General features: G+C 38.6%; 1 protein-coding gene across 1 annotated transcript in view; it reads left to right on the top strand.

Moving 5' to 3' along the window:
- Nucleotides 1-3,133: 3,133 nt before the first annotated feature.
- ETNK1 (ethanolamine kinase 1) overlaps nt 3,134-24,193 on the top strand; it is a 30,335-nt gene continuing 9,275 nt past the window's right edge. The window contains exons 1-4 of the mRNA XM_074902284.1: nt 3,134-3,391; nt 14,846-15,105; nt 16,565-16,705; nt 18,209-18,351. Coding sequence (XP_074758385.1) covers nt 3,236-3,391; nt 14,846-15,105; nt 16,565-16,705; nt 18,209-18,351 — 700 coding nt within the window. The 5' untranslated portion in view covers nt 3,134-3,235. The remainder of the gene's footprint in view (nt 3,392-14,845; nt 15,106-16,564; nt 16,706-18,208; nt 18,352-24,193) is intronic.

Below are 24,193 nucleotides of genomic sequence, written 5' to 3'. Positions count from 1 at the left end.
CTAGAAGGGGTACATTTCCCATTTATAGTCACATTTATGCAATGAATTCTGAAGCATTTACTGACTTACTTGGTTTGGAAAGCAGCCAGGAGAACTGCACCTGGGAAGTTAAAACTAGTTCTGAGCCTGATGTTACTCTTTCCTTTGTGCCTTTTTTTTTTTTTTTTTTTTTTAAGAGTTTATAAAGCATCCAGCACTGACCTAAAGGCAAGGTGAAAAATGTAGGAATAAATGAAATGGCACAGCCAGGTTTCTGATTAGCAGAAGAAGGAAAAGAGAATGGTAGAACTGTGAGGATAAGCAGGTCACACAGGCTGTATGTAGTCAGTACCCAGAGCACAGGCCTAGGAAAGCAATAAAGCACCCTGTTTTCTTCAGTTCCATGTTGTGTACCATGTTAGAATGACTTCAGTTTAGCAGGGTGTACCTACAAAAATATCAGGCATTAAGAGAAAACACATTCTCTTTTTTCCTGAGCCCTTACTTCATGTAACATCAGATCCTTCTAAGAACAAGTCTACTGCTGACCCGAACACATTCTAGCCTGTGAAGAACCCACTAGAGTTCTTATTAATTAATTCATAGTTTGTAGAGTACAGGACAGGGGGAAAAGACAAATAAATTTTTCAAAAAGGGAAAAGATACTACTCTTCGAAACTTGAGAAAGATTCCCAGTCTTCAGAAGATGTTTTCTGGGGTTTGATCTGGACGCAGGAAACAAAAGATAAAAAGTAAACAGGGTGAGTAGCAAGTTATATCTTTTATTGAATTGTTTTAAAACAGAAATTAAGAATTCCCAATGCACCATGAGGGCAAGCAAATAGGATGTATGTGTCTTTATACCAGGGCCAGAAAAATGAAGGTGCTACTGTCTTAGTGTTCTTGGTTCTTTCACATATTTGATAAATATTTAGTAGGCAGAAGTTCAGTTCCTTTAATTCTTAAACAATGTAAGCACCATGACTTCTCCAACTTCCCCTCTTAATGTTTAAAATATACTCACAGCAAACTTCTGGAAATTTAGTCAGACCTGGGTAAGTTAGCAAGGCTTCTCAGAGTTAACAACTGAAAGCTTCTGGTGGGAGTATTATGTTCAGCATTAGCAAGATTGAATCTCTGTTTAGACCAGTTCTCATTGAAATTAACATACGGAAGCTGAAGCATTCAATCTTTGGTATTTTATTTCAGCAAAAATGTCACTTTGCCCTTAATCCATAAACAAGTCTTAGTTTATCATCTACCAAACTGCCTGAGCAGAAGCAGAGAGCATCATGTATCACATGCTTGATCAGATAGTGATATCATACTACTGTGGTAATACTAACTTACAGAACTGAAGAATGTATAAAGGTGAGTGTGTTTAAAGAAATTTTTCTAAATAAAAAAAAAAAAGTTTAACTTTCAAAATGTCCTTACTTTTAAAGAAGAAGTGGAGTGGGTTAATGGAAAAAATGGGTAGGTCCAATCAGGTGAGATGGAGAAAGAAGATTCTAAGAAAGTGATGAAATCAGTGTATATGGCAGATGCAAAATCACAGGAAGTAGGGTTATAAGACTTGAAACGGGGGGGGGGGGGGGGGGGGGGGGTAGGGGGGGTAGGGAACAGATAGCTAAAAGCACTGGAAATGTACTCAAGCTATAGATCTGTAAATTCTATGACATCTGAAATTTGATTCAGATACCTTACCCTTTTAATCCTCAATAGAAAAACGCTATTAATATAGAATAACATGTTTACACTAATAATACCAACCCATAAACATTACATTTTAGTTTAAAATACAACAGAAGGAAATTTTGTTTATTGAACTCTCACAAAGATAGATTCCTGGCTGTAAGGATTTTAAACACAGGGTCTGAACCAAAGTTTAGATGGAAGAGAATGCTAAGATTAATGTTCATGAGGAATGAGAGAAAAAAGACTTAAGGAAATTACTTGAAAAATTGTTGACAGACTATTCCAAATGTTTAATCCTGTCTGAGGGGAAAGGCATGCAGGTGAGTGAACAAAGAAGAAATACTGGGATGTGAGGTGTTCAAGAGAAAAAATAGCAATAAAAGTGATAATGCACATACATAGTGAGGTCTTGCAAAACCTTTCAGTGACAAGCTGACAGCAGTTCTTGGTAAAACACAGGACACGTTTACAAGTAGATGGTTGTGGATGACAGTGGAAAGGTTACTCATGCACTACACTTTTGGAGAGGAATGTGTATGAAATTAATGAAGACTAAGCCTGTAGAACTAGCTGTTTTCCTCATGGCATTGCTCGTTCTGAGTGTAAACTATGCCCCTTTCCCCTGAGCTGGGTCTAGTTAGAGTAACAACTTTCCAGGGGAGAGATTGGCCATAATTCTGTTTGTGTAGTTCTTGTGTCTCAGGCCAACTTGATAAACTTGCTTTATAACAGAGGAATTTCTTGAGTCTAAAGCATTTCCTGTGTGGGAAGATCGCAGACAGGAAGCATGTACTTGTAGGAATGTTGGAGGTAGCATCAAAATATTTCTAAAAAGAACCGGGTAATTTTTTTTTTCTTTTCTTTATTGGTAAAACGCTGTGATATAGTCTAAGTTGTTTGGGATTTTTTTTGTTGAAAGTAACTCCCAAGGCAGCAAGATTTTCAGGATAAAATAAGGAAAAAACCACCAACATAACTGCTCTGTTCTGTTCATGAGAAAGATGGTCTTTATGAAGACGTTTAAATTAGAGCGGGCGTGTAGTGTGATACTTTCTCCGTGCCCTAAGGGACCACAAAGGCTGAAACTGGGATGCGGAGCTAGGTGGTTAGCAGGTGTACACCGCGCGGGGGAACGGCGGAAACAAAAGGGGGTGTCACGAAGGCTGGCGCAGAAACTAAAGACAAAAATTAACCACAGCAGGTAACTCAAAGCTCGATTAAAGTCAGCCATCCTCCCGGCGACTGCCTAGAGGCCGCGCGGCAGCTGCCGGCTGCATTCCTTCACGCCCCGCTCGCCCGGGGAGCGGGCGGTGCCCGGGCATCACCCGCCCTCCGCAGCCGCGAGGAGCTTTTGTTGCTCACCCCGCCGGCTGCCGGGCGCGCAGGTGAGGGGAGGCGCCCCGCAGGCCCCGCCCTCTCCCAGGCTGCTCCGCGCCGCAGCCGGGGGAGGCGGAGCCGCTTTATCGAGAGCCCAAGTGGAAATTTCCCCCTCAGTTGCTGGCTCCGCCGCGGAGGAGACGGCAGCCAGGGCCGCCTGCCTTTGTCGCCTCCCGCCGCCATGTCCAACTACATTCACGTCCCGCCCGGCTCCCCGGAGGTGCCCAAGCTGGACATCACTGTCAGCGAGAGGGAGGGGCCCGGCTACCGCCCGGGCGCCCTGCAGCTGCTGCGCCGCCTGCGGCCCCACTGGAGACCCGAGGAGGTGACGCTGCAGGTACGGCGGAGGCCGGGTGTGGCGCGGGGCCTACGCGCGGGTCCCTGGCGGCGGATGCGGCGGCCCGAGCTTGGGGAGGGAGGGGGGAAGGCAGGGAGGAGGGAAGGGGGGAGGGCGAGCGGCCATTGTGCAGGGGAGCTGCCGCCTCGCTTCCTTCCCCTCCCCCTCGCTCTCCAGCGCAGCCCCCTGCGCTGAGCCCCATTTGCCGAGCAGGCTGCCGGCGGAGCGTGTCAGCGCGGCAGCATCCCCGGCCCCGCCCCGCGCCCCCCCCCCCCCCCCGCTCCTTCCACATCGCTCGTTTTCGTCTTCCTCCCTTCGCGCCCTCCCCGCTGAAGCTTGGCTCCCCCCCCGTTAGCGGAGGGGAGTAGCTCTTATACCCGCGCTGGGCCGGCGGCCCCGCGGCACCCGCTGCTGGCCCGGGGGCCGAGGGCTGGGGGGTCGGCGGGGCGAAGGGGAAGGTCCCCTGTGAGCTTCGCCCGCGTCGAGTCGGTGCTGAGCAGGGCGTGCTCGTTACATGTCGGGGAACTTCACCCCTCTACGGGGGAGAGGAAAGGCATCCGGCCCAGGGAGGAGGCGGCGGCCGGCTGCCGCCGGTGCGCGGAGCGGGGCGGGGCGAGCGCTGAGGTGGCGGCGGCCGAGGTAACGGCGCCGGGCCGCCCGCTCGCCCGGGCGCCAACGGCTGCCGGGCCCTTGGCGTGCCCCCCCCCCTTCCCACATAAATAAATAAATATAAATACGTGCTTTGGATTCGCTACGGGGATCAGTTTTAGGCCGACGGTATCTCGGTAAGTATCAGCCCCGTTAACGTCCTGGCTTGCATGTCTTGACTCGTCGGCACAAGTCTCGCCGCTTAGTCTCTGGTGTTCTCTAGGTGAGCGATCGTTCGTATTTATGACGAGTCATCTGCTGGAGGATTGGCTGCTTTTGTGCTTCTAGAATATACTTAGCTTGGCCCCGTACAAGCCTTCGGTCAATTTACCTAGCTCAATAGCAGTTCAGTTGCAGCCTGTGTTTAGTCGAGTGTTTTATTACATGCCGTTAAACTTTGATATTCAGCAGTTATTAATATGTGCAAATGACTTACGTTAGTGAAGCTCCTCTGAAGAGAGCTGCTGGAACTACTCTATATAGAAAAAATGAGCACATTGAGGTAGTAATACACAAATTGACTGAAATTTTCAGAAGTTTTTTGATAGAAAAAGAAACTTGGTGCATGCCAGTACAGTTAGTATGATAATAAAGCTAATGATGTTTTTCTAAGTAATTTATTTGACGGCTGTAGCTATAAGTTAAGCACAGCCCCAACATCTTGAGGTGCAATGAAAACAGCTTTACAACATGTAATACTAAACAGAGTTCATAAAATATCTCGAATAGGAAGGGACCCATAAGGATCATCGAAGTCCAGCTCCCTGCTCATTGCAGAACTACCTGAAGTTAAACATGTTTCTGTTCTTCTAGTTCTCTGATGAGGGTGATTCTCAACAGGTTATTTTTCTTCATGCAGGAATGTTCATAAATGAAATCAAAACGTTTTCTTAAGGTGGGATGACCCATTTTAAGAAAGTTCTAGTAGTTTTAAGGGAAAAAAAAATGCTCCTTCCTCCCTCTTCAGAAGAAGAAATTAACAGAATAAAACCCACCAGTACTGTTGGTGTGGAACGGGGACTCATTTGCCTGGTCATGCAATAGTAAACTAATAGACTACTGTCTGCGGCTTGAGGTTCTGTTTAGAAGTTGTCTTGAGTTTTGTTTCAACGAAGTTACTTTAAGACCAAAACTTTTCAACTCGCATTCTTTCCTTTTGCTTCTTTTGAACTGCAGGAGAACACCCTATTCATGAAGCTCTTCAGTGGCCTTTTATTTTTAACTCTTCAGTCTGTGTTTAAACTGCTGTGTATACAAAACAAGCAAGAATGCATGTGATTTGAAACTAGTTGTATTGCTATCATTGCTGCAGTCTGTTATACATGCATCGCATACAGTAAGATGCTGAAAGATGCCTGTTAATAAGAGGGAGTGAAGGTCTGCTTTGTAGTCCCCTCGTTAGAAGGGCATGTATTTGAGGGAGATGAAAATCGTGTATTGTATGGAAAATATGCTTGACAGCTATATGATAGCAAAGCACACAAACCATTGATAGGTCGAAGGAACTGCTACTTCCTCTGTTGAACTCTGCTGTTAGCTACCTTTGCTCTTTGTACTTCTTGGCTTAAAAAAATTAGCAGGAAGTTGAAGGGTTCAGAGTTTGACTTAATTTTTGCAAGAGAAGTTAACTAATTTTTTTTTTTGTTGTCAACTAAATTTTGAAACAATGTAGCTAGAAAATGTTAATGCATAATCCTCACTTTCTGTGAGATTTACAGGTATCTAAAATCATTAATATATTTTAACTTTATTTTGTATCATAGCATAGAACATAAGTGGTAGGACAGAGGATTAAAATAATTTAAATCTTCAGTGCTTAATTGCTTTTTTATTGCATTATTTAATTAGAAAGTCTATAGAATGCATAACCTTTCCAATTATTTGCTGAATCACAAGCAGCTCTACTGTTATGTATCTCCTCTATCTCATGTTATACATGAATGTTATCAGTACAGAACATAACAAATTTACATTGGTAAGGAGAAACAAAATTTTCCTGATCTTCATGTAGATCGTGCAGTTGTCATCTGAAGAATGTACTAGGAGCTGTCTAGAACTGGGTGTTGTATTTTCTAGCTCTTAAATTTCTGGGGTTTGCTTTCTCTGCTTTACAGTAATACAAAGCTGTGTCATTAAAGCAAATCTGCTTTTTTGCAGTAGTCATTTTTGATTCTGTAGGAGCTGATTTTTGTAATAAAACTGGAGAGTAGTTCAGGTTGAAAGGGCTCTCTGGAGACCTCTCTTCCAACTTCCTGCTGAAAAGCTCACTGCTTGCTAAATTCAGAAATTGGCTGTGGTGAACATGAGAAATGGGGGTTTTTATTTCAATGCTCTTCAAAACTCAATCACACCCTGTTTTGAGTTGGTAAGCAGCTTGAATTGTGACAGTGGGCATTTCAGTTTTTGTATTCCGGACAATTTATTAATGAAGTAGAGAAGCTTAATTGTTTTGAATCTTTTCTGTCTTAAAAAGGTTGTGTTACCCTTCCTAATGTAAAAATACAATTGCAGTTTGGAATCTGTTGTCCACCTTAAGAATTTTTTTGGCTTTCTTTTATGGAGATCCATTTGTGTTACTCTTTGAAGGAGGATCAGTGTTTGGTTACAGTACATTTCAGTAAGTGCAGATTTGGGATTCTTTTATCCTATGACCTACATTATCTGCATCTTACAGGTCTGGTCATAATGAAGGATTCAGCAGGTTAATACATAATTTCCTCTTTGCGTTGTAATGTTATGGTGCAGGAGAAAACAGTGTGTTTCTTTAAACTCTAATCCTTAACATTGATAATAAAGGCTGCTGGCTTTTACTGGTGAAAAGGCTAAATATCAATAGTGTTAATTTACACCATTTGGATAGATAAGCATGATATCTTGTGTGTTAAAAATTCAGCTGCAAAATCATTCCGAGAATGATAAAAATGATATGCTAGCAAACAGCGCTCTAGTCATGGTCCAAACCTGAGGAGAGATGAATAAAACAGTTTTGCAAAGGAGATCAAAGTCTTCAAGGCTACGCATGCCCGCTGCCTCCCCCCCCCCCCCCCCCCCCCCAATCATCTCCAAGTCAGCGTGATTAAGTCGGGGGGGGGGGGGTGGGGGGGGTATTCTCTGAAATAATCAGAGCTTGCTTGTTTTCTGCTACCGTGTCTTTGTCGGCATGATGTATGTGCCTTTGCATTTATCAACACTTTGCATGACTTTACTGCTGCAGCATTTTGTAAATCTTTCCAAAAATTGATTTCTGTGGCTATGAAATGTGAACATACAAGACAAAGCCATGCTTATAAAGAATTGTACTTTCACCAGCAAAGCAAAACCACCCCTCTTGGGTTTTTTTACATACCAGGTCAACTTTTCTCCCTGTGTCTGCTTTTTCTTACTGACTTGTGCTCAGTAGGTTTTGAGGCAGTATTTTCTGGCTGCTGTTCTAATTTCTTTGTGTTGTACTTGGTATTCTTTTTACAATTCTGATTGGGTTCAGATTTCTGAACAAGTTAAAATATCTCACAGTTTATTTAAACAGGTTGAGTGTGGGATGTAAAGCATTGAAATAATTGAATGGTAACAAAATATAGTATCTGTGAAGGAAAGTTAACTTTTAATTTTGTATCTCAGTGTCATTAAATTTTTCAAGAGTTTTTATTGCTTATCAGTTTTTAGGATGTGGTACTCGTCCTCAGTGTGAAAGTAGTTGCCTTGTAAAGAGGAGGGACTGAGTTCACAGATTAACATGAAGTGGTGAGATCTCTAAACGGAGAAGTGATGAGTGAAGGAAAGGATTAGAAAAGTTAAGAGTTGCAAATTGGGCTGCATTGCTAATGTGCTGTGGAAAAACTGTAATTTGAGGTGTGCCTTGAATGCAGTGTCACAGTAAGTAGGAAACATAGGCAGTATCCGGTGTTATTTGAGGCTGGGTTGGTTTCTCCATTCTTACTTCTCATGAAGCTTGATAATCTCAGTCCTTTGTTGTAAGGGTTTTTTTCTGCTATCGGTGGGGGAGCAATCCTCCTTGTGGTAATGTTTTATGTAATTGATGTGCCACATCACAGTGCATGATGTAGTCCAGTTGTACGTAATACAGGTGTGTTTGTATTGATCACTCCACTTCTAATTACAGAGACTCCATATTTGCTTATGCACAGCTTGGGTCTGGCTGTGTAATGGCCTATAATTTACGCTGTGAACTTGTAACATTGGAAAGGAAGGTAGCCATCTAAGATGTTTTAGTTGTCCCCTCCCCCAACAGTTAAAGTGGCCATTTCATGTTAAAATTTTCCAGGGGGAAGAGCAGGAATCTAATACTTCGAGTTTAAAAAGGAGTCTTAAGATTTTATTCTGTTAGATTTTTTTGTTGTTTATCAGTGTTTTCATCAGTATCACAAAATATGTAAAAATATCTAAAACAATTTACCCCTTTAAAAGTCTTAAGTTACCTGATGTTGACTGTTTTCAGGTAGGAAAATAGTCTTCAGATACAAGATGAAAAAGATGTAATTTCTCTTCGGGGTTTTCTTCTGACACAAACAAAAAAATGCTTTTTCATCTTGTCACGCATTTAGATCAGAACCAATCCTTGCAAGGGGTGACATAGTTGCAGCATTTTATAATAGACAATTGAATGTAATTTTAAATGGTGTTTATATTGAGAATATGGAGAATGTGAAACCTCAGTTCAGACCTTAAGAAATAAAAACCGAAACACACACCATGGAAAAAAAATCACTGAGTTCTTCCTTGGAACTGCAGAATTGGGTGTTTGGTAGCCAAAAAAGGCTTAAGTGATACTATATAGCATAGGTAGTGGTGGTATTGCTGTCTCTATGCTGCTGTCAAGGCAGAGCACTACAAGAGTTCAGTAGAAAACTCTTAGTTTGGCCTGTGGCCAAACTTGCTGTAGAGTGGTGCCATTAACTCAATGGCTCCCTGCTAACTTGGCTACTTTTTAACACCAAATGGTGTTCTTCGTGATCATGTAGCCACCAAAATCATGTAGACAGTGGCTTTTGACCTGCTGATCCTAATGATGTACAGGATATAGCTCCAGAGCCTGGAAACCTTTGAATGTTCTTTCTCATAAGCTATTCTGAATATCAGAATTTATTGAAGGTCTGCATTTTCCAGTAGTTGTACTTTGTCCTTTTATAAATAGCTACAGAAAGATGGAGAAATAACTCCCTTTGTTTCAAGAAATTAAATTCTTGAGAGATAGATACTTGTAGATGTGCCTGTATATACTTTTGCAGAAAAAATGAATTTACATCTTAAAATACAAACTTGAAGTTTTGTGAGGATTAAAGAAACATGTATTAAAAGTCTGTTATGTTCTGGAGATTTCGGTGTGCAATCCCTGCATATGCTGAAACTTCACATCACTGTTCTGTTTCTACAGCAGTACAATCCTGTTTTCTGTGTTTCTTCTCTTACAGATGTAATAAGTTTAGAAGGAAAAAAATCTGCTTGGTTTTACATCTCTTCTGTGAGTGATAAGTGCTTTCTACTTTGCCCAGTGATGCTGTTTCTGCCTGGCCATTCTTGTTAAATGTGATGGTAATTTTGTTCTCATTCTTTTGGACACCTGAAACAATAGGATCAGATAGAAGCTTTTCTTGAACTACCTGCTTATGAGGCGGGAACATCTCCATCACATGCCCTTTTTCAGGAATCTAATAACCTGATCATTGCTAATAAGAAAAGGGTAAACTGTCTTAAAGATGCTTCATGTCTTGGTTGAGTTTTCTCTGCTTTCCTGGACTCACTTGGCTTGTCGTATTTCTACCATGTGCTGTTTTCTGAGACTGCATTTGAGTAACTCAGGCTTATTTGTAGCTTTCTCACTTTCACTCTGCATTTCAGTAAACAGTTTCTGTTTGTTCCCAAGAGCTAGAAAGCCTTGACTTCAAGCTAGATTTCAGACTGGATATGTGGGCCAGTATAACTACTATTTCCAGAAATGTGATAAGCACATATTGCAATAAATAAATTTTTGCAGATCACCAGAGTATCGGAATCTTGCTGCTGAGTTTTTTTATGCGTTACATGTTCTTGACTTCTATTGGGTCTCTGTATTTTTTATTTATTTCCAGAATTGTTTACCTGTCATTCATAACATTCTGTAGATTATTCCATCTTCCTCCATTATGGTCTTGAGTTGACTGACTTATCTGTGTCATCAGAGTCCATTCTCTGTTTATGCTGTTCAACTGATGCTTTTGTTAAAGGACTCTTGCTCTGCTGCATCTCAGGTTACCTTTCAGACAAGGCATTCTAAGGTGGTTCTTTAAGCCTTACAGTAAAGGCTTTCTGAATAAAAGAATGAAGTGTTACTTTCTTTTACTGGTATAAAACATTAGATGTTTGCTCATGATGGAATATGGAAAATGTCTACTCTGAATAATATTACCAGAAAAGTAAGCAAACCCTTCTGCCTTTTAAAAGGCAATAACTAAAATGTTCCTTTGTGTAAATGATTACTTATAGCAGCATGTTACAAATAGGAATTTTTGTTAGCATCTAAATTATCGGTTGAAGGAGTCCAATTTCCCTGTTGTAGATTTTTTAAATTAACACTAATGAGACCTGTTTTAAGGGGATAGTAGACCTGGTTGGTATGGCAAAAGCTGTACAGTGACTAGAAGTTTCTGTTCAACAGCATAAGCAAGTCAAATTCTTACCATTTCTTTTCATCATCACTATTTAATGTCTTGGTTTTTGTCATATCTCTATTTCCAATTACTTTAGAGCTTTGTCTTTTTCATAGTACAATTTTGTATGGAGAGAAAGGCATGCTTCTTTAGATGATTACTTTTATAAGAAGTAAAAAATAGTAGCACAAATTCCAGTGATTTGAAGTAGTGTTCTTGCATGTTAGGAATTACTGCCTTATTCTGTTTGTCACCTTTGCCATTCGATAAAGACAATTTCCCTCAGAGGGAGTAGTGAATTTTATACTTACTGTTTTTGATCTTTCTTAGTTCAACAGAACCTTCACTTTTCTTTTGGCCCTGCAATGACAGGGTAAGAGCTTTTTCTGGTGCTACATGCCATTAGCTTTCATTTAAGTATGGTAGACAAGATAATTTTAAACTTGATTGACAGCTTAACACAAATATCTTCTGCAAAAGTGCTTTTTAAACTTCTAAATGAGTAAAATGTTTTTCAGTGTTAAAATGTATGAGAATCAGTACTTCTCTCTGTATTGATTCGCTATATTAGTCCTGTGTCCTGTTCTCTCCCCAGTATGATAAAGGTACATGCTTACTGGAGCAAGTCCAGCAAAGGGCCATGAAGATGACTGGAGTATCTTTCATATGAGGAGAGGCTAGCACTGTTTGGCCTGGAAAAAAGAGGTCTTGCAGCGATCTTATAAATACTTGTAAATACCTGATGGGAGGGAATGAAGAGGGAGCCAGACTCTTCTCAGTGCCCAGTGACAGGCAAGGCAATAGGTGCAAAATAAAACGTGTAATTCTACTTGAACCCAAGAAAACACTTTTTCTACTGTGAGGGTGGTCAAACACTGAAACAGGTTGCCCAGACAGGTTGTTAAGTCTCCAGAATTTCTGGAGATTTCACTAAATACAGTCCTGGGCAATTTGTTCTAGTTGGTCCTATTTGAGCAGAGAGATTGAATTTGATGGTCACAGGATGTCCCTTCTGATGTAAATAGTTCTCTGACAATACACTTACAAGGGGGGAAGGTAGTGAATGAATACATTATAATAAGGTGTAATTTGTAATTTATGGATCTTACTTGAAATGCATTTTAAGTACTGCATGTTCAAATTAGGTAACTGCTCAAGCACATCATCCTTCTCTTGATACAGCATGTGGATTGTTGCAACAATATGCTTATGTACACAGAGGAAACTTGTATCTATGTAAGTGTCAAGCAAAAGGATAGTATAGATGTATTCAATGTGAAAACCAGTGTCTACGGTGCTAAACGGTATAGTTCCTTTAGTTGCACTGATTAACTTTGTAACATTTAGTTGCTATGAAGACTATTTAAGATTCTTCATTACTTGTCACCTGTTCTGGATGATTACAATAATAGCTAGTAATAAGATATGTCCATAAATTTTGAAATTATAGTTTTGAGTCAATCAAGGATGCTTCATAAGCAGGTTTATTTGAATTTGTGGTTACATTGTGTATATGAGGTATACAATTTGCTGAACCCACTTCTGCAGATAGAGTTTGTAACTTTAAGAAAGTGGAGTAACTTTGTATCCTCTGCTATTCTTCATCTTTCCTTGGGAACTGAGCTATTGTTATTTGTGATAACTAAAGCTTCCCCTGTCCTTTTCTGTATTTATTGTAGTTTACCTCATTGCATAGGGGTGCTGAGGAAAGCAAAGTATAGTACCTAAAACACAGCATCTTCCACTGTGAAAGTCTAGTTTTTTTCTAAATGGGGAGATTTGACCCAACTTCAGAATTTTTTCTTCAGGAATTAAACTGCTCCTAAGGCTTGATTTCTGTAAAACCCTGGGAGTTGGAAATAAGCTGTCACTTGTGTTTGAATGATGCTACTTTTCAAAATAAAGACTGCCTCTTGGATGAGAAAAAAAAAAAATAGTCAAAGTTTCTGAAATGCATTTTACTTTTTTAAAAAAAACACCACCCCAAAGCCCACAACAAAATAAAAAAAACAACCCAACACCCAAACTGTATAAGGTTCTAAGGAATGATGATACCTGAAGAGAACTTGCCTGTTGATGATGTGTATTTTTAATAAAAGCACTTTTTTTAAAAAAAATTAAGCTTTAGTGTAATACCTGAAATGCAACAGACTGCTCCATTTGTCAGTATTTTTGTTCTGGATCTGACTAGGGCTTGAGGATGCATGAATGGACATCAGTAAATAATTCAAACTGTTGTCATTGAACACTATTCTAATTCTGATAAACAAGTTTAATTTTCCGAGTTCTATTACAGTTAGGAATTAAATGTCTATCCAGGGTCTTCAGGTTGCCTTTAAATAAAAGCTGCTTGCAGCTTCAAGGATCTGCATACTTTGGAAAAGTTCTAATAAGGATGATAACGCTGTACTTTTATTTGTTTCTTGTATGTATGGCAGAATGAGAATTAATGATGAAAGCACTTCCTGAAGAAACATGTTAGGTTAAACTTGAACGATGTCTACCCAAGGGAAAACTCTGTATGCTAACCAACTTGAAGCTACTTCTTGCTGCTTGCTTGTTTTAGTACAGGGTCCTGGAAGGAGGTTATGTGCTTTGTGGGAGAGTTTCTTCTTGTTTAGTTAAGTTTTAATGAGGGTTTTGGGGGCAACAGTGGGAAAAGAGGCATGACTGTAAACACTAAAAAAAAAAGTATACTTGAATATAATTTACAATTGCTGTATGAACCTTGACTTTAAATTTTTATGGTGAAGACTGCAGGAGACTATTCAGCAGTTATGAAAAAACATTGGTGTTCTTGCTTGTGATGTTGCTTGTCACCTGAGAATGTTAATGGTTTGTCCTTCAGTCAGTTGCCTAAGAGTTAGAGTTAATATGGGTAGTGTTCATCTAGCAAGTTCTTAAGCATTCAGTCTGACCTGGGAGTGCAAAGAGTTTGCAAGTGCTGAACATCTGTTTTCTGAGCTGTAAAACTCCTGGATTGTAGGAGGAAATTAAGAACTGTTGTGTTACTCTTGCAGGTATTGAACAGGATTTCAAATGCTTGACTACATACAACTGTGACAGGCAGCCCAGTAACTCAGGGTCTAGTCTGCTTGTTGGGTAGCATCAGTCAGAGTTCAGCCTGTATGGCTATTTTAGGTATCATCAAATCTGAAAGGAGAAGCAGCAGTTAAGGAGTGGGTGGTTTGGGTTTTTTTGTCCACCTCCCTCCCCCCCCCCCCCCCCCCCCTTCCATAGTATCCATACCTCTGTCATTTGAAATGCAGTGAGTAGGTTGTCATTAGAGGTAAACGGTAATGCTCAAATAATACTATGTTTTTTGTAGAAAGTTACTTGCTTCAGTTGAGGAATCAGTGACTAGGCTGGTCAAAATCTAGTAAAATGCAGGAATTAAAAATTGTGTTTCTATACATCTTAATAATAAGGACTTAGTATGTTTTTTAAATACTTAAAATGATATGTACCAGTTATGAAATAGAGGTTAGTGGGTCTTGTCAGAAACTTTAAAATTTGGAATGGTACTTGATGCTAAAAACCTAGGGTCTGGAATTTTATGTAGTCTCAAAGTTGCAGAAGAGCCAAAGTGACTTTAGGAATTTTTCTCAAATCAGTAAAACCTCAAGGCTAGTGGGAAGTGATAACCACCAAATGTGAACTGTTTCTGACCTCAGTTTTGCTTTTTAAAAGGAGTAGTTTGGAACTTCAGCAGTATCTTTTACTAGTTGTGTGCTGATCAGCAAATACTGAAATTCTGAAGTGCATCAGAATTGTTTTTGTGCTACCCATATTCATGGCTGGTTTTTTTATTAGTTTAGGATTGCTGCCTTGTTGGAGCTTTGATTTCAGCCATTTCAATCCATTTTTGGAGTGGTTATGTGGAAACTCATTTTATATTATTGAGTTTCCAGTTATTGCCACTTAAATGTAGTATTTCTGTAGTTCGCTGGAGCATGTTTTCATATTTTCTTTTTCATGTGTAACTGGTAAAAATCCCTGCAATTTTCTTGACGATTTTCCAGTATCTTAAAGATTTATTTTGTTAATGTTCAATCTAATAAACACTTGTGTATTGTGAACTAAAGAATAACCCTGCGTGCTTTCCCTGCACATTGAAAATGCAGATGCAAATCTGAGTTGTTTATGTATTTTTATTTTTCAGCTGTTCACCGATGGAATCACCAATAAATTAATTGGCTGCTATGTGGGTGACATAACAGATGATGTCGTTCTAGTTAGGATCTATGGGAATAAGACAGAGCTCTTGGTAGATAGAGATGAGGAAGTGAAGAGTTTCCGTGTGTTGCAGGCCCATGGCTGTGCACCTCAACTATACTGTACTTTCAATAATGGCCTGTGCTATGAGTTCATGCAGGGAGAAGCACTGGATCCAGAGCATGTATGCAATCCAGATATTTTCAGGTACGGTTTTTACTTTTTTACATTATTTCATTATTCAAGTTCTACGATGCATTTATGATTTTCTGTCAAGCACAAGGGATCTCAGGCTTAGTTTATGAGCAGGCAGAAAAGAAATATTTCTATAAGCCTGCAGTAAGTTGATGTTCACCCTCTTGACTGTCCTCTGAGTTACTAGAATATTTCAGTCTGAACAAATGATCCTTGTTGCCTCCCCAGAAGACTATATTTACTCATTAGAGGTCTGCTTATTGTGAGTATTTAATACTTGCACATTACCATTAGGAAGATCATTTAACATGATGGAGTTGGAGGGGGTGTTTTGCCAATTATTAGGCCTAGCATAAAGGATACAGCCAGCATAAAGATGAACCAGTAACCAAATTGTATTGGATACAAAAGGGGTCAGTACATGGGTGAGTGCAGGGGGTACAAACAAGTCAGATCATACATGATCAACATCAATTCCACTGACCCCAACAACACCACCACATGACCAAGAATGGGTGGAATAAATGGTGAAATGCAGTTTCCCATAGAAGAGACAGAAGACAACTGAGTCAACAAGCCAAATACATAAGACCAAGGAAGCCACATACTGAATCTCTACACAGCCCACGTTTACAAAAGCCAGACCTGACTGGAGCACCCAGCTCCAGGGAGGCAGGAGATCCTTCCCCAACAGGGAACTCTGCAAAGTGCACCCACCTCACAGACAGACACTGCCCCTTCCTGCAAGGGGTCCCAGCTTTTATCCCCAAGTGGGACACCTGACCTTTGTTTACTTCATGTGGGACACCTGGGGCTCATTTACCCAATGGCTCTCCCTGCAAGGCCGGCAGCACCCTGGAGGGAAGCTTAAAGGTAACTCACCCCCCTTTGTGAAGGGCTGTGGGAATCACCCCTATGTCAACCTTAATTTGGGGCTTGGGGTTGAAACCCCAGCATTTCAGGGGGCTGCACTTGACTAAAGCCAGTACTCCTGGGTCTGTTTCTATTACTTTTGTGAATAGATTCAAGGTGTAGTCTTCCTTTGAGACATATTTTTTTTTAAACTATTAGCAGTGAACAGAAAGTGCAGATGTCTTAAGACCTTAGTTTTTCATGTATGTACTGAAATGTATTTGCCTAACAGTGGCAGTTAATTTCAGTTAAGTCTTCTAAAGATAAGCAAGTTGAAGAGTAGACTGTAAATACTGGTGAAGTATACATGCTGTAACTGAACTCAAATCCCTCCCACCTCCCCTCTCAAGTAGTGCTGCTAATGACCTTTTGAGTCTTGAAAGATGCTACCCTATAGCTGTGCTGCTCTTGTTTAAGCCCTCTTTGGATTCCCTTACTGCATTTTTTATAGTTTTTTCTGTTAAATATATTGTACTTGTGTTCTCTTATTGCTAGGAGAAATGTAACAAACACTGTCAGATATACAGTAAATGTAACATTCATTTAAACTTTTTTTTAGACTTATTGCCAGACAGCTTGCTAAAATCCATACTATTCATGCACACAATGGATGGATCCCTAAATCTAATCTGTGGCTCAAGATGGGGAAATACTTCTCTCTTATACCCACAGAATTTGCAGATGAGGAAGTAAATAAAAGGTAGCTATTTCATTATGTGCTTTCCTGATTTCCCATTCTTTCTGCTAGAGCATTAGAAGAATATTTAAAATAATAGGTTTGCATTAGCACATACAGTTAAGTTAGTAAAATTTGTCATAGTCTTGTATACAGAAGTAGCTGTATATATGTCAAGTATGTTAAGGAGAGTCTTTCAATTAATTTGGTATATTGTGCATATATACATACAGCTCTTCGTTTGAACTCTTAAATGATGGTATTTTTCTTTACTGTTTTTAAAGAACTAAGGTCAAGTCATATTCTTCAGGTAGTTGCCTCAACAGTTTTTAAGAGAACCATCATTCTCAAACCAAGACCTATGTTCTGGGGTGAATACTGGGGTTGCAGGAGTACTGCTTGTTCATTCTAACTTGCATTTCTTAGGTGTCTTAAATTTATAAACTGAACAAATATGTCCAAAATTGGGTGATGTTAAGGTAATGAAAAGCTTTTTTGGGTGATGGGATGAGCTCCCAACGTGTTTTCTGGAGGAGGAATAAGTATGCACACAGTCATTCTAGACTTGTGCTATCATGGAGTATGCATAATGGTGTCATCTGGGTTTAAGGGTTTGATTACATTTTGTTTTCAGCATCCCAATATAGTTCTTGAGTTGTAAATAAAACTGTTTTTTTCTTAGGATCTTAACAAAATAAAGTATTTCCAAAGGGTTCTGGCAGGATGAGAGGAACAGCAAAACTAGGAGCAATGTTTAACCTAAATAAAATTTCTGTGTTGTAATTTAAAGCTTGAATTGAAGACAGTGTTTCTTGGAGTGGCGATCAAACTGTTAAGCTAGGAACTGTAATTTGGAAGCGTTTGTATTGTATCATCAATCTTTGTATCACTCAGGAAGCAGAAAAACATTCTTCATGGAACTTCTCTGAAATCATTCTCTGATGCCAACTGTGATTTCTTTTGCATTGTAATTAAAGAATGCTCTAGCAAAGTTGTTTGAATTTTTTTCTTCTACAACATAAAATTCTTGAGGAAAATGAGAACTTGAGTACTTAATTGTAAGTCTAGAAGATAAAATGGCTACTTAAACATTCACTTGTGACTAGAACTAGAAAGGGATGTTTCAGTTCCTCTGCGTAGATACATACAGTACATGGTACTTACTATAGTGTATTCTTGAAGGAAGTTAATGTGAACAAAAAGTGAATTAAACTCATGCTACAATCCTATTAATCTTTACTCCTTTAAAAATGTGCAGGATTGTATTCAAGTTCTACTCTTGATTTTTGGACTGGTACGTTTACAGCACAGATAATCTTCAGAGAATTGTTTTTTAGGGAGGACAAAAGGAAATAATTGTCATAATTTGACTGCTGTTGTGCTAGGGGAAAGAGTTGCCCTGGTTTGGGAGAAGGTCTGTTGAACTATTTGCAAATAAGAATCTAGAGGAAAATAAGTTATTACAAATGCTTAGTAGGAAACACACAGTACTAAATACTAACTTTCAGACTTCTTATACCTAAAAAGGTTTTTAAGTGACATTCCAAGTCCTCAAGTTCTTCAGGAAGAGATGGCATGGATGAAGGAAAGACTGTCAAATTTAGGATCACCAGTGGTACTCTGTCACAATGACCTGTTGTGTAAGAATATTATTTACAACAAGAAACGAGGTAGGTATTGAACTAAACAGTAAGTAGTGAGTGGATTTGTTTATGCTCTGATTGCATTTGCTATTATTAGTGGTGTCATTTATTGACTTGTTCAAGTGAATTCAGTTTGAGCTTTTAGGACACAATGTAATGGTAGTGATATCTGTGCAAATACAAAGTTGTTTAATTAGATAATTCTCAGCTGTATGTTACTGTAGAGAGGAGGATGTTGGCATTCCTTGCTTTTCTTTAATGAATTAATGAATTTGTTAAACCCTAGGCTGACTGTATAACTAGGCTTCAAAGTATGTAATTGTTAATGGTAATTCCATTCCAATTGTATAAAGCTTTTAGAATGGAGAAAAAAAAAAAATCACACAAGCATAGAAAATAACCTGATGACATTATTTCTTACATGGTTTGTGATTGTGGGAAGACACTTTCTTAATGAAGTATCTTTGTGATACTTAATACTACATTTAGTGACTATTTTCTGCATGACATACATAGGCATCTTAAAGATTTCTTTTGTAAATACATGGTTTATTTATACAGTTGTAGGCAATATACATCTTAGTAAAGATGAATTTTTAAATTTACCTTTAACTAAATTTGTGTTATTAAAGAATGCCTTTATTAAAATCTGTAAGGCTTCTGTATAAATCTGTTTTGTTTTATTTCTTGATAGTGGTTTGAGGTTCGGTTACTAAATTAATTAGTTAAACAGGATATTAAAAGACAAACTTGCAACACTAAAATGGCCAACTTTCCTCCTATTTCAAATATCTGAGCTCAGCTGAGCGCAACAAATTCATCAATCAGATGCAGATTTTCTCTTGAAGTGAGGATGGCACATTTCTTCTAGTAGCTTCTTACTTGTTTGTGACAGTTTGGTAGGATTGTTGGTACGTAAACCAAAAAGTGTTGTGAAGTAAATGACTGCGAATGTAACTGAAATCTTCTCCATTGGTTATCATTGATCTTTGACCTCTGAAGCTTATGTGCCTTAAGTTCTAAACAAAAACTGACAGAGACATGCTGGAGTTGGTTCTAGTATGAAAACTGGCTGTGTATGTATAACCAATTTCTGTATCAGATATGCACTGAATGCATGTGAATTGGGAAAACAGTCTTGGTGGTTTGTGTACAAGTTTCCCTCTGGGTAATACCAATTTTAAAGAGATTTGCTAGTACTTCTAGTTATATAGGTATTTACATATATATATGTATATATCTGTATAATGCTAGTAAGATAAATTCTAAATTCTAAGAACTCAGTATCAAACTTCAGTGTTTTACTTAGTTTCAAGGATGGGTTATAGTTCTGCTTAAAAAGGTGGGGGAAGTGTGTAAGGTATGCAGAAAATCAGCTTGTGGTCTTACACACATTAGAGTTGTGATATTGTAAAAATGTGTTTATTTTTGGTGTGTGTGTTCAGTGCTGAAATTGCCTTCAGTTTTAGCATTCCAGAACAGACCCATTGAAGTAAAAGTAATTTTTATAGTCACTTTTCATAGTAGAACCATGCTGGAAAAAAAAATTAATTGGAGGAATTCCTTTTAAAGGTCCACTATGGTGGTCAATAGGCTTGAAGTTCCTTACTTTTAAAACAAATGCTATATGCTTTTCTTTTTGTAAACAGAATGGCGGAACAAAACAATGCCAGCAGTGAATCACTTATGAGCAATCCTACAATAAAGAGTGTGTGAGTGCTTAGTGTTTGGGAACAGGGTGGGGAGGAGGGAGGTATGTGAAGTACTTTGGCTTCAAGCTAGCTGTAAATAGCTGGGAAGGGAAAGGACTTGGAAATACGAAGTAAATATATTTATTGCACTTATGTTTGAATGTTGCACGTGTAGTGTGTTGGAAAACTTCTTCAGGCTGAATACAGCAGGTACCATTTTTCACAGTAACCAAACCTCAATGCCATCTGTAGAAAGAATCTTTGTCTTTTGAAGGCTGTTTCTTAATAGTATACTTTTTACAAAGCAAAAACTATCAATCTGTCTGTTAGTACAATCTTAAGATGAGGAATGTGATTTTAGAAGTGGAAGCTCAGCTTTTAACTATAAAGAAATGTACTGCTGGAAAAATTTTGCAAGAGAACAGAATAGATAGAATTTTTAAAGATTCTTTAGGAATGAGATCAAACTGTATGAAGGTAGTTAACAGCTTTGGGTGATGCTGTACTCTAAATTTGTTCTTCCACCTAGAAAAGGCTCTGTGTATCAAGAGGATCATGATGGCCCTTCACTGGAATTAAAAGAGAATTGGTCTTCTAGATTAACTATTCTTATTTTTTGGTGCCAGCTTCTGAAAAGCCAGATAAACACTACGAGCTTTGCACAGACTTTACTGAGGAGAAAAGCACCTCCTTTATTGGTTTTAGCAATACTGTATTTATTACATTGTTTGTGAATGCTTAGTTTGCACATTTACTAGACACTGTATGTGTGTGTGTGTGTGTGTGTGTGTAAGCTACAGACTATCAGTAGCTACCAGGACTCCTGTCCAATGCAGTTAGAATGATTATGGCTTGTCCCAGTTGTTTTAGTTTAGATTTGTCCTCTACATTAAATTCATGTTAAGTTTTCAGAATTGAAAGAAAAATCACAGTTGTGCTGCATACTGCTTTTAAAAAGAATTAGGCTCATGTCCTTAAATTTTATTTGAGACTGGAATAACATGTTGAGTGCTAACTTCACTTAATGGAGTTTCACTCATCTCATTCGAATTCGTTCATGTTGTGGCTGTGAGAACTCTTGCCTCTTACTGTTTTGTAAATGTCCGTTTTTAATCACTCAGGATATGAAAATTTGCAAGTGTTACTTTACATAACTTATAATTATCAGTGTCATCTACTCCTTGAAGGCTGTAACTCAGCTTCATGTTGCTTTTAATTACAATTTGGGCATCAGTGTAGTCAAAGTATGCTTGATGCTTGGTACTGCTTATTTATAGACCTTGTGTTCTGATGCTCTTGAAGTTTGGGATTGTTTTTTTCCAACATGACCTGGGGGTTACAAAAAATACCTGGTGTTTTAAGAGTATTCAAATACTTGCTTTTTAATAAGACCAAGTATCAGTATTCTTTTGTCCGTATCTGTGTTCTTTATGAATGTATTAAAATCACCTGCCAGGGAGTTAAGTTTGTAGGTAGATGGCTGGTTTTGTTCTGTTTGTTCCCTCTGCCTACCCAATGTTTTCTATGATCTTTGGTAGGAGTCTGTGGGTGCTCAGTGCTTCTGAAGACTGAGGTATGTTTAAGGCTTATGGTTTTGATATAAAAACCTCTTTTGTTTTGCAAAGCTATATTGGGTATTTATAGCTAAAATTATTCTTTGGGTATAATACCCATTTGTGAATTTTCAAGTACGTTTATAGCATAGATCATTGTCTTTACTGAAGCTGCCTTCTAGGGCCTCAGTGGCTCACCTGATGAGCAAGATGGGACAAAACTCAGGAAACATCATTCTGCTGTGATAACTACAGCTAAGACTTGCACATTGAAAGTGCTTACCTTATTAAACCATTAAAAGTGAAGAGCAGCTAGAAAGAGAGAGGTCATCACCCTCCTACCTTTCAGTTCCCCAAGGAGATCTAGCAGATGCTCTATTGACTACTACTTGATCTATTTTAAAAAACTTATTTCTGGTGCATGGAACATGACATGTACTCCACTTTGTATCTTTATGTGTTTTTTGTAGATCACATTCCATATCGTCTACACTAGGAGACCCCTGAAAGAAAAGAATGTATTTCAACTTGAAATACTTAATACTCTTGATGTCTCTGTTCCTGGTGGTTAACAGTAGCTTCTCCAGAGAGATGGTAGAGATTAGTTTTAAATCATTTCTCATTTTAATATAATACAGATGTTCTTAGACTACTGTCTCCTGTTGGTCTGCCTGCTCCCAGTGATATCCCAGTGATATTACTAGAAACCTCATAGCAAACTAGCTTTTTAACTAGTAATGTAAGCCATATCTTTTAGAAGTGGCTTTCCCTATGAACTGCAGTAAATCTTAAAATGAACTTCTAATACTATGGATATTTAATTAATGCAAAGTTTCTTCTTCTGAAACAAGATAGGTGGGACATGTATGCATTATGTATTTATGAAGTGGCAAACATAAAGTTTTTGCTTGCTTTCAGTTTCACAGAAAGAACTGTGCATCTTTATTTTGAGCCTTCATGCAAAAATTAAAGTTAAATTCTACAGTAGCATGAGTCTGAAAGATTACTAAAACCAGTTTTTCTCTTTGAACTTTTGTCTTAACGGATGTGAGTTTGCCCAATCTTCATCTGCTACAGATTGGATATGCCATTGTTGCCGACTTGTGGAGCCTTGCACTGTGTTACTTGTGCGGTGACTGAAGGTTTATCACATCACTTGTTCACATGCAGTTCTCCACAGTAGGGTGTCTAGTAACAGCCTCACCCATATCTTGTTAGATTCAATTTTGTATGTAATATTATATATATATATCAGAAAGTAAGTTTTCAATATTAGCTGTACTTGATCCATAATAGCACATAGATCTGTTCAGAATTAAACTTGCACATAAAAAATGTTAAGTATTCCTTATGTTAATATTTTGCAAGCAGACTTTTACCTGCTGTGTTTGTATTTCATGTGAGGGAGGAAGAAAAAAACCATCTTAGATAGAAGCAAATTAAATGATTTGGGGGGGGGGGGGGAGGGGGAGAATCTGGAGATCAGTTGTGTAGCAGAATATTAACCAGGGTTGGGCTGTGCATTTTAACTGGCATGTAACTTACAGGTGTTTCTTTTAATTTAAAAGTAGTACTAAAGAACCAGTGGGGAGTGCAAGCATATGACCCTGCCAGTCAAACAGTGGCAGAAGTTAATCTGTGACAATATTATAAGATCTTGGCTGCAACTGCTGTAAAACTTCTTGTCCCTTCAGAGTTCTAGAGAACCTCAATTTTCCATTGCCACAAGATTTTCCTGGAAGGAGCTTGCCACTTTGCAGGCCGTTTTCATGTTGGTTTATTAGAGCCTAAAAGGTTGAACCTCATAATCTTGGTAAGCAGTCCTCTGTTCTGGTGAAAGTAAGGGTAAACTCAACCTTGGAGGATTGTGACTAAGCAATTTTGTGCTGTGGGATTGTTGTTCTTAGATGAGAAGATTTATCCACCTGGAAAAATATTAATGTATTAGTATTTCAAATATGGTAAAGATGAACTTCACAGAAAGGAACACTTCTAACAACAAAGTTGCTCTGTGATAACTTGGTCAGGACATTTATGTGACAAAACTGTTGTATTTCATGTGTGTGATATCCATAAAGCTTAAGGAGGCAATATATTAGACACTTAAAATCCTTAGTCTAGGAAATACATGACATACTTTAATGTTATTCTTAAATTATTTTTTTACTTGGAGTACTGATAATTAGCATTAGTGTCTGTAAGATGTTCTACATTGTAATAGAAGGAATATCTCTTTATTGAGTAAATATGCAGGTATTCATCAAAAGAATGGTATAGAAAAGAAGACTACAACTGAAAATTATCTATTTCAGCATAGCAGTGGATAATACAAGATTCTGCATTTTAATGTTCTAGTGTAAACAGCTCTTAAGTTAATCTGTTGCTCCCTTTCTGATGTTTTAAATAATTTTACTGGCTAGTTTCCCTTAAAATACAAAAGTTCTAGTTTTATCTCGTAATGTGTTGACTGTGGTGTAGACATTCTTGAGCAGCTTCAGTGCTGCATTACCTTGAGTGAAGCATTTTCCCCAGTTTCACTATAGGTAAATGTGATTTGGAAACATTTGGGGCTGTGGTTGCTGCTTTCAGTGCTTGTTTACATAGAGCTACATAGTTTCATAACTT

This window comes from Athene noctua, chromosome 3, assembly GCF_965140245.1.
Source record: "Athene noctua chromosome 3, bAthNoc1.hap1.1, whole genome shotgun sequence".
In the NCBI taxonomy this organism is placed as follows: domain Eukaryota; kingdom Metazoa; phylum Chordata; class Aves; order Strigiformes; family Strigidae; genus Athene; species Athene noctua.
Note: the sequence above shows the minus strand (reverse complement) of the source record. Positions and strands in the feature narration are given on the sequence as shown.